The 11,330-nt window shown below is 44.3% G+C and overlaps 1 protein-coding gene across 1 annotated transcript in view; it reads left to right on the top strand.

Moving 5' to 3' along the window:
* Positions 1-516: 516 nt before the first annotated feature.
* The window catches only part of LOC123099144 (dolabradiene monooxygenase-like), a 13,564-nt gene continuing 2,750 nt past the window's right edge, over positions 517-11,330 (top strand). The window contains exon 1 of the mRNA XM_044521289.1: positions 517-776. Coding sequence (XP_044377224.1) covers positions 700-776 — 77 coding nt within the window. The 5' untranslated portion in view covers positions 517-699. The remainder of the gene's footprint in view (positions 777-11,330) is intronic.

Here is an 11,330-nt window from a genome sequence, read left to right on the forward strand (position 1 = left end):
GTTCCTTAGTTAGTTGCACCATGTACCCCCTAGATTAAACCCCCAACATTTGGCTAATTAAGGACAGTAAAACTGAGTCTAAACCGAGCCCTCTCAGCGATATTTGATTTTGGCCGTTAGATCCCGCATCTCGGTTGTCCCTGACCGTCTGATGAATCGCTTCCGCTCGTGTTGGCTGCTCCTGTGCCGCGCTGTCCTTGAGCTGCTAGGATAGTAAAACTGAGACTAAACCGAGCCCTCAGCGATTTGCGATTCTAGTCGTTAGATCATGCGTCTCGGTTGTCCCTGGATGTCTGATGAATTGCTTCCGCGCCTGTGGGCCACTCCTGGGCCACGCTGTCCTTGGGCTGCTATTCTAGAGGCAGAATCTGATGCCTCTCGTTCACTCTTCACGGCTAACGTCGGATCTTCAACGAGCGGCGGTGATTCTACTCTGTGTCCACCTCCTACCACCACTCCCATCCGCGCAGCCCGCCCACTCCTCTCTACCCCCGAACCCTTCCAATCTCGCCCTAGGTCAAAGAGAGACAACCAGAGGTGATTGATGGCGCCAACCACTCGCGATCCACGCATTTGGCGACCCTCGATTCTGCTCCTCTCCCGACCTATGTGTGTCGCCACCATTCCTCCTCTCAGGAGGCAAAGACCAGGAGGAGAAGTGGAGCGTTCCTCACGACGAGTAGCGGCACCTAAGACGACATGTTAGCTCGCATGGCGGTTGGAGGGTTTCCAGGCGGAACTGTGTCAAAGATGGTTGTCGCCCTACAACCACGCCGGTATGCCACCATGCCTTCCCCTACACTGGATTTTTCTATTCCGTTCAGATACACTCATGCAGGTGAGCATGTCAATGTCCTGTTATATCTGTTTCACCTTTTATTTAATCTGATCCGTACAGATACGATTAGATCTTGGGTGTTTTCGTGGGAGATGTTTTTGTTTTCCATGCAACGTTCCCCATCACTTCCTCGGTGGCTTGGGCAGTGGTCTTGGCTATGTATAGGTTTCGGTTGCCCATTCAACTTCAACCAACAATGCATGACGGTGAAGTTTTACTTCTCCAACTTCTTCTCCCTTTTACTCCCCCTACTGTCCGCCGGCCCAATCCTGCTAATGTTTGCTCGTGCCGGTCTGGGTGCAGCTCTGCTGCGTCTAAGTGTAGTTGTCGGACTGGGTGCGATCCGAGTCTTCCAGCCGCCCGTCCTCATAGCCACCTCCTCCTCCGGCTCCGTCGTGGATGATGTCGAACATCTTGTTGTCCACGTCATTGTACGTTGGTTCCCCCGCTTTAGGCACATCAGCGAACAGTGTGAGGGCACCCATATGCTCTCTGCCCATCGTCCATGCCCGGACAAGCTACGGCGATGAACACTCCGAGAAGGGCAGCGGTGCCACGTTTATGTCAATGATGGCACTTGCCCGCCGGGGGTTGCCGTGGACTGCCTACTGAGCTGCTTGGCAGCGTAGAAGTACAGAGCCTTGCAATGCTTCGGCCATGGTGTCATTTGTACAGTGGACAACACTATCGGGGCACCGCGTCCCAGTCCGTGACCTCCACCACGTCCGCCACCAGCACGCTCTCCGCCTGCCTTGTACTTCTTGAGCGGTTCCTCCTTTGAGGCCTTCGTTTGACGCGATGATTTTGCCGCATCGTTGAGTTGATCTACTAGAAATTTGGAGATGTAAAATACTGGAAAGTGGGGATTTTGCCACGGAAATTGGGTGGACAGCTACAAAAGCACAGGCTCCGCTTTCCTTTTGGGTGGGCCAGAGGTGTCAGAGTTCGACGTGTCCCGTATCCGGACTCCCGCAAAGTCCATCCCCTCTTTAGTCCTGGATTACAGGAATATTGTGGTCTGGACAGCTTCACGGACGGATGGGGGTCGGCATCGGATGGCTTCCTGGGTCCGAACAGCTGCGTCCGGATGTATGCGGGCGGTTTGAGGGTCGATGTTGGAGATGCCCTTAGCTCGGGCTCAAACATGTACGTATGCAACTTGGATGCTGGCCGGATTGCCCTAAGAGCATCTCCAATAGAAGATGCAAATTTGGGGATATAAAAATTTACATCTCCAAAAAGTGCTTTTTACATCTCAAAAAAGAGACAACCCAACAGATGATGCATATTGGAGATGTAAAACCGCAATACTGCAAAATGGAGATGTAAAAACTAGTGGGCGGCAGCCGAATTGGGGCGGCGGCGACACAGTGTGATTCGTAGCGGTACCGTCGGGGCGGCGGCGCGGTGTGATTCGGGGTGGCGCCGTCGGGCCAGCGGCGGCTGTGCGTGGGGGTGGAGGACAAGCGTCAGAGGGGCGGCGGGGGTGGGAAATCGTGACGCCGGAGGCACAAATCGGGGCGGTGGAGCAACGACAGTGCAACGGTGACTCGATGAGGAGAGAGGAGGAGGAGCGGCATGGGGGCGGCGGAGGAGCGGCGGAGGGGCGGCGGAGCATCGGTGATTTGAGGCTAAGAGAGGAGGAGGAGCAGCGTAGGGGTGTCGGAGGAGCGTCAGAGGGGTGACGGGGGTGGCGAATCGGGGCGGCGGCATGGCGGCAACGGCATGGATGCGGTGGACGGATTGGGGAAATTGGTCGCGGAGGCAGCGGCGAGGTGGGTCAGACCACCGGCGGCGGTGGAGGAGGCCGCGGTGTCACCGGCTTCGGCCATGGCGGGGGTGGGCGGTGGGCGGGCGGCGGTCGCATGGGAGCCAACTGAAGGCAGTTAGACGATTGACACGCGGCTGGCGTTTTTACATCTTGAAGATGTAAATTTGCATCGCGAGGTGTTATATTTTACATCTTCGCCTTCAGGAGGCGAAGATGTAATTTTTATTTCGTCTACATCATCTGTTGGAGATGGATTTTTGGGCCTCGGAGATCCAAAAGTTTGTTATTTTTCATTTACATCTTCTATTAAAGATGCTCTAACTTATTTTGGTTTTTCCAATAACAAATTGACGTTTGATATGGGAGGTGTTATCCAAAACGGATCATTCGCACCCAACCGGTAATGTGAGCGAGCGAATACAGAGCGGTCGTTCGCAGCACCGCGTGGCCCGCACCAGTGGCCTGCTAGCTCGGCCTTCCTCGGAAACGGTAAATCTGCAAAAACAAAACAACAACACCTACAGTAAAAAATGCCAGGATAAACTAAAAAAAGGTAAAATACCTACAGGAAATAACCATGCCGCAGCGAAAAAAATATCTACATGGCAAAAAGTATGCCAAAAAGGTAAATCTGAAAAAACCAACATGATATTGCCACGTTGAACTACAGAAAGAAAATCATAAGCGGCAAATGTGCATTCTAAAAATCATACAAAAGGATTTGCGATGGTCCACTAAAAAAAAATATGAAATCCTGCATGGCAAAAGTTGCATAGTAATCTAAGAAGAAAAAACCTACAAGAAAGAAGGCGATGGACATTAAGTTGCCACCATTTGCTCTAGCAAATAGTACTCCCTCTAAATCCGCACGTGCAGAAATATTTTCTAAAAATAACAGGCATAGTTATCCGGTTGCTTTCACTATTAATTGCTTGGACCATGATGTGAATAGTTAGTCGGGTTCCTGTAGTTTTCATCTGTTAATTGCTTGGAGGATAATGTGAACAGTTAGCGGCATCAGCGTGGATAAGATGACATGAGTGCCTGAGTGGATGATTGAAAGAATATATATATCTACAGTGCCCAGGATCCCACCCACCCTCCCCCAAAGATCCCATGAGTGGCAGATTGAAATAATCTATGTACAGTAACTAACCTCCCCCCTATTGATTCAAAAAACTAGCCTCCCCTCCCACACGAAAACTTATTTCAGAATCCGCTTTATTCACCGGCATGTTTGCCTTCGTCGGCCCACGGTCGTCGGTCGCGCCGCCGACATGGTATGGGCCAGAAACGCCGTCCCGCTAGGCAGGATAGATATTTGAACATCTAGCTTTCAACTGTGCACCATCCGACATGACATCTGATTTTGCAGATTATATTACTGGTTCTTCTGATTTGCGTCATTCTAGCGAAACCAATCATGAAACCACAATCTGTTTGGCGCATAAGCATTCTAGATTCCCCCCATGATAACGCGTCCACGTTTGGTGATATAGTCAAACAATTCAGTGCTTTACTGAATCCAACCTTCCGCATGGCGCGGCTTTTACGTGCATTTGAATCGACGATGGGTATTGCGTGGTTTTCCGGCTTATATTACGCCTAACTATAGTAATGTGTGTGAGATCAAATGTTCATGCCCCATGCTTTGGGACTCGTTTTTATAGGACGTGGCTAGACAGCGCCTGCGCGCTCGATGGGGCGTTCGGGCACACCTTCCATAAAATCTAAGTACAGTCCAATTACACGCATCACATACTAAAACAGGAAAAGCACCTGATCCCCGTGTCTGCTCGCGCTCTCCTGCCCGGTGATCCCTCAGGAATATCCCGCATGCATGCATTAATTGGGGTTTCAATTTTTTTAAAGGCATAAGTTTTTGATTCGAGCGTCGAAATTTCGAACCGTTTTCACCGTTGGGTTTCCCGCGACGGATTCTTCAAAACTAGATCCCGTTTGAGTAGGTTTCGACGAAATTCTTTTGAGCAACTTTGGGTGCAATGGAGAAAACTTTAGTGGTATAGAAAAGCAACTCCTTGTTTTTGGCATAGTAGAAATGCCTATTAGGTTGGTTTGTGTAAAAACGAAAAAAATCAAGCGAAACATGAGGCGTCTTAGTGCTACATGCAAAGCAACTTCACTGCGCTATGTGTACATGTGAATTTTGCTAACATTATCCCAATTTGTCTATCGTGATTGCTCAGTTGCCTGTCATTGGTCGTTAGTGGCCTATGGTTGACTCTCAGTTACCTACAAATACTATGGAATTGACTACCATTTATGACCAATTGTTTGCTATTGGTAATTGGTTGTCCATCATTGCTGCTGAGTTGCCAATCATTGATCATTAGTTGCCTATGGTTGAGTCTCGGTTGCCCCCAAATACTATGAAATTGCCTACCATTGATGCTCAGTTGCTTGCTATTGGTAATTAGTTGCCTATCATTGCTGCTCAGATGTCTATCGTTGATCGTCACTTGCCTACAGTTGAGTCACAGTTGCCTACAAGTACTATGAAATTTCTTACCATTGATGCTCAGTTGCTTGCTAGTGATAATTAGTTGCTTACCATTGATGCTTTGTTGCCTAACTTTGCAAATTAGTTGCCTACAAATAATGTGAAGTTGTTTATCATTGTTTTTCTAACTTGCCTACGAACATTATGAAGTTTAGTTGCCTACCAGTGACGCTTAGTTGCCTGGCACTACTATTTCAGTTGCCTATAATACATTGAAAAGTTGTCCATTAATGTTGCTAAGTTGCCTATCTATGAAACTATGTTTCTTACAATACCAAAAATTCTTGCATGAAGGATGATGTGAAGGAAGTGGCTAGTCATGACAGGCAATTTGGATAATGTTAGTCTACTTCAAAAACTAAGCTGCCTACAATATTATCAACTTGGAGGCAAACACAAGTTATGGAAGTATATTTACTAGTTATGGTAGGAAACTTAGAGGTGAAGCTAGTTAACTTGGTAGTTATGGTTGTCAACTTCAAAGGGATTTTTGATGATAGGCAGTCATATTACACAAACTAACAAGAAGTTGCTTTCCTGTAGCACTAAACTTGCTTCTGTAGCACCCAAAGTTGCTCGCCAAAAAAAAATTGTCAACACATACTCATATGGGATCTAGTTTTGAAGAGCTCGTCGCGGAGAACCTAGCTGTGAAAACGGATCTTAATTTTGATGCTCCGTTCAGTTATAGCTTTTTAAAAAAAATTAAAAAAATAAATGCATGCAGGTTTATATTTTTCTCACACATGAAGTCACTAGACGTTCTTTGCATGTCTCATTTGTGAAGAGAATTCACGGGATGATGCCCTCATGAAAAGAGTTTAAGTGTGTTAGGGTCTTAGGGACCATGTGGTAGATGACAGAGAGGGAGACAAGGGTGTGCGCTCGCTTTAACATAATAGCGTAGCTGCATTTTTAAGTATTTAGTTTTCTTTATTGCTTCGGTGGTCTCGATGGTAGAGATTACATGGGATATCTCGAGTGTATATAGTAGCTAACCTGGCCAACCAGTAGTCCTACTCGCTCATGGTTTAGGAAACTTACATGGACACATGCACATACACGTGCACGGAATGGACACGGACAAGCAGTCGTGTTTAATCCTAATAATATCCACCTCATCAGCGTCCCTGTTGTACCGTCTCCCCTCTCCCACCCCATTGACCCCAACCAACACCACTCGCCTCCGACACATATCGACCTAGATGTCGTCTGCTTCCCAAAAATATCTTACCCCCCAGCAACACCCAACCCTATGTTGCGCCGCCGCATACCCCCAACACCAATTGCAAAAACCCAACAGTCGAACACTCGTAGGGTGGAGAGGCAGGAGCACCGAATAGATCTGCAGAAATCTGCATGTACTTGTCTTACTGTATATTGTATGGGCTATGCTTTACAATGTGTTAGTACTTATGGAAGCATATATGTTTCGAGGTTACAGATTAGTTGTATACTACTCCCTACTATAAAGTTAGTACAAAGTTGAGTCATCTATTTTGAGACGGAGGGAGTAGTCATCAACCCGTGCACTTGCACGGGCTAGTTTATAACAATGCATTAGCTAAACCATTTAGAAGAATATTGCAATGAATATAGAGACTTGGTGATATGCTCTTGAAAGTTTAATTAGTTAACACTACAGTTTGTTTTGTAACATGTGCATCGTCAGTAGTTGCCCAATTATACTTCATTCTACAACAGATGCAAGAACCAGAATCTTAAAATTGTTTAGGCATCCTCAAGAAGAAGCAATATTTCTACAACTAATATAGCCCGAAAGATAAATATTAGAAATTGATAGTTTCATTTACTTAATTAATAGTTCTCATATGGTTCCTTTTCATGGCGTTCGAATTAAGTATATCTTTTTATAAAGCTCACAATAATAATCGTATAAACGATATCAAAACATCTATATGAGCTTCATTCTTTTTGTAGCAGACTTCGTCACACAAACACGTGCGCACAGGAAACCAAAAGAAAAGAATAGAACGAACATACACAATAGAAACTTGAAAAGTTTTACATGTAATAGTGGTATTTGTCATTTCTTTTATCCACTCAAGAACCATCTGAATTTACCCCATGTCTATGCTACACAGTTTTTGTCTGTATGACCCTGCATCCATTCATCAAATAATTGAAAGAGTACCACATGAGCTACCAAATTGCCTTTCTCTCACAAAAAGGCTGCGGAATTATCTATATCTTATTCCTGTCACCCAAGATGCATCTGGAAAGTGATCCAAGTTAGTAACTAAAGAGTTCATGTAGTGATTTAATGTTGTACATAGATAATCTAAGATGCAATTTGATAACAATCAGAATTTATTTTATTTAATTTTTAATTAAAACCACCAATTATCCTACAACATAACAGGATAATAACCTTTCTAAGAAAGCTGCCAGGTCATTTTACACATGGAAGGATAGTTTTTGCATTTGTTCACTTCCCTAATAAGTCAAAGTGCTGCATAAAATAGAAAGCACATTGATTAACGTAATTGAAAATTACTATAATTGTGGGTTAGAAATAGTACTAAATGTTATGACCATGTAGAACAATATAAAACAATAGTTTTCTTTAATATAGTATTATTAATGGATGATGAACTGACTATTAATACGTATATGAACAATGTCATACAAACAAGAAAACAACCCAACAAACATGAGCTATCAATTGCATCCATGTTTGTGTGTTGACTAGGTTCTTGATACATATCATTATGTATTATCCTAGTACTTCCTCCGTCCAGAATTAGTTGCTGATCAAACAAATGTATCTAGATATATTTCAGTACTAGATACATCCTGTTGAGCGCATACTAATCCTGGGCGGAGGGAGTAGAAATTATGAAAGATAGTACGCAGTGTACAATACTTTTAGTTTGTAATTGATATTGGAGTCGTCCTTTCGCATGCCAGACCTACACTGAAAAATCAGGGCAACATACTTCTGTTTTCTTGCAAATGGAATGGCTAATAACTGAATGTATACAAAGATAATATTACTTATAATATTCTCTCTATCCTAGTCATACCAAGTATACAAAATAGTGTACATTAAATCTTGACCATATAATAATACATGTTTCATACTGTCACTATAATTAATGAAACCGTTATGTCCCAAATCAATATCAATCTTAGCACCCTTGTATGTCCTGAGACCTCTTTCAATGCAAAGGTGCTTAGATGAGGTGCTAAGTACATTAAATACCATAGCAACTCAACTCCCCAATGCATAGGTGCTTTACTTGTTGTTGCTAAGCACACTTTATTTAATGAGTTAGCACCTAAAGTCTTTCATGCATTGGTCAAATTGTTTCATCTAAGTGGTTTGCCTAGGTTCTCGTGCTTGGCATTGGTTCTTTTGTGGGTCACCAATGTACTCTCTCCCCTCCTTAAATGTTGCGCCATATCATTTTTTCTCTTATGCGACATGCTTAGCACATGTCCATGGTGGAGCACTGGGAAGGGCAATAGATTGGACGTAGCTCCTGTAGCATCTGTATCTGCTAAGGGCCTCTTTGATTCATAGGATTGCAAAAACACAGGAATAGGAAAAATGTAGGATTGGAATGGCATGTCCATTGGATCTCTATAGGATTTGAGTTTGTTTGATTGTGTCACAGGAAAAACAAAGGATTGCTTCCAAGAGGTTGGAGTGGATGTAAGAATTCCTGTGAAATGTAGTACAAATGAACCTTTAGGAAAAAATCCTACGGGATTCAATCCCACGAATCAAACGACCAACGTAGGAAAAATTCCTAAAGATTCTAATCCATCAAAGATCCTATGAAAATCCTTTGAATCAAAGAGACCATAATTGTGATGCATGGGAAAATCGAAGTCCACCAGGAAACCCGTAGTCTAGCACCTGGGCATAGGGCCGCTGGTGTACCCGACCATGGAGCCGGTACACGGTGGTGTACAACATGCAGTGCCGCATCATCGCTGGCATTACGTGCAGCAGCTCATGTTTCCTTCCTCAAGAAGGCCGTGGCAGCCCTTCAGGTTGATTTTGGCAGAGGTACCACATGTCCTCCCATGCTGAGTCGCAAAAGTCAGTGTACCGGTCGCAGATCGGCTGCTGCTGCGCTACGATGATACCGGACGGCTAGATTCGCTCGGTCGTTTCCAACGTTATCCTACACGGTTGCAGTTCACCCTGCAATCTGCGACGTAGGGCCAATTCTTTTGCTGGCTTCTAAAATAAGCTGGAATAAACTGCCCCCTATCCAGCTTATTCTAGAAGTTCAACCAAATTTATTTGTTTAGAAGCCTAATAGTTAAGACTTGACTAATAGGCGTCTACAATGAAAACTTTGGTTGGGCTTTTAGAATAAACTGCCACCTACCCAGCTTATTCTGGAAGCCCAAAAAAGCTAGCAAAAGAACTGGCCTGTAGTGGCATGGCTTAGTTGACCTCAGCGCTCACATGCAGTCTCCCTGATCGAACGTGTGCGCCTGATCTTTGCAGCTAGAGGATATTCTTCTCGAAGCAGCCAGAAACGATAAAAATCGAGAAGACGACGGCCGCGTGACATGGAGAGACAAGTAAGAGCATGGTTAATAGTATAGCCAGCTGCTGGCTATAAGCCAGTGCCATGTCATCTACAGCCCATCTTATAGTCAACATGTATAATAGTAGATCAAAAGAGTGTACTACTTTTTTATTATGTGGCCCACCTTTCATTCTCACAAAGTGCCTAGGAGCACGTGCTAGAGCTGGCTCTTCGCGAAGAGCCCGCTTACCTTCTCTCTCCTCTTCTCTTTCCTCCAACTAAGCAGAAATATACTAGTTTATTCCTTATAGCCCGCTGACTCAGCTCTATTATACTTGCTCTAAGAGAGAGGTCGAGGAGAGATTGGTTTCTGTGACGGGCGTGGAGAAAGAGGAGAGAGGTAGTGGAGAGATTGATTTTTTTTGCTTGCAGAAAAGAGATTGTTTTTTTACAGGGTGCAAAGAGATTGATAATTTGATAATGCTTTGAACGAACTCTAGGGAAGATCTCGATCGTAATAAGTCGGTCCCACCAAAAATTAGTGGCTCTTAATTTCTAATTAATGTGTAAATTTTTTGGGCGTGCCATAGATAGATAGATAGATAGATATAGATATACATATATATGTATATTTTTTTAGAATCATAGATACAAGCGGGCCTTATTTCAGCACTAATATGGAACTTCCTTCGTCCCATAATACTCCTACACTAAGGCTAGTCATAATGGGGAGTAACTTAGACTAGTGTCATGCATACGACACTAGTCTTTGTTACTACCTTCATTATGAAAAGTAAAATAGTAGTAGTATCATAGATAAATATATTTATTACATTGTAGACTCATTTTGCTTTGAGTGGTGTTATGTTTACAGTAACATATTATGTTATCCAAACTTCTCTCTCCTCATTAACTATACGCCACGTAAGCAAACTTGTCTTGAAATGCGCTATGTTACTTGTTAAGTTACTTTCACTATGACTAACCCAAAGTATAATCGCTCTTGTGTTATTTTTTCTTGATACGCATAAGCATGTGTATCATATATTAAAGAAGGAGCTGCAAAGAAGCCAGATACAACGCCTTTCGGCCATTTCCACGCCAATCACAAAGATTAGCATCCACATCCAGCCAACACACCCACCAGGCTAACTATGATACATGCTATACCTAGGCCAACCTCATACCGAAGGCAATGATGCAAGCCACATAGCAACCAGGCCACGTCACAACCGAGGCCGGAGACCTCTACCACAAGACCAAGACTCGAGGACAACGCAGACCAACGTACCCCACCCAATGCGCCAAGAAGAAGTCGGCAAGTGAACGGCAGGGCCTGAGCAGACCTAAAGATGGCGTCATCCAGAGGGCGCTAGCGATAGTGTTATAGGACGGAAGGAGTAGTTTTTTGGGGTGAATCCTACACTAAAGTATGCGAAAGTTCTAAACCAACGGAGTTTTACGGGCATATTACGTGGTCTCTTCGTTAACCAATCTTCAACCCCTCCCCCCTCCCTGATTTTCAGGGGGGTGTGGGCCCCTCATCATGATTTCCTCCAATCAAATGGTCCTAGCTAAAGCCTTCTCATAAAAGTCCGTTGTCCTGTGTCCATGTGCGAAAATTCTAACCCAATGGATTCTTAGGGGCCTATTAGGGGGTTTGTTCGTTAACTAATCTCCACCCCC

This window comes from Triticum aestivum, chromosome 4D (assembly GCF_018294505.1).
Source record: "Triticum aestivum cultivar Chinese Spring chromosome 4D, IWGSC CS RefSeq v2.1, whole genome shotgun sequence".
In the NCBI taxonomy this organism is placed as follows: Eukaryota; Viridiplantae; Streptophyta; class Magnoliopsida; order Poales; family Poaceae; genus Triticum; species Triticum aestivum.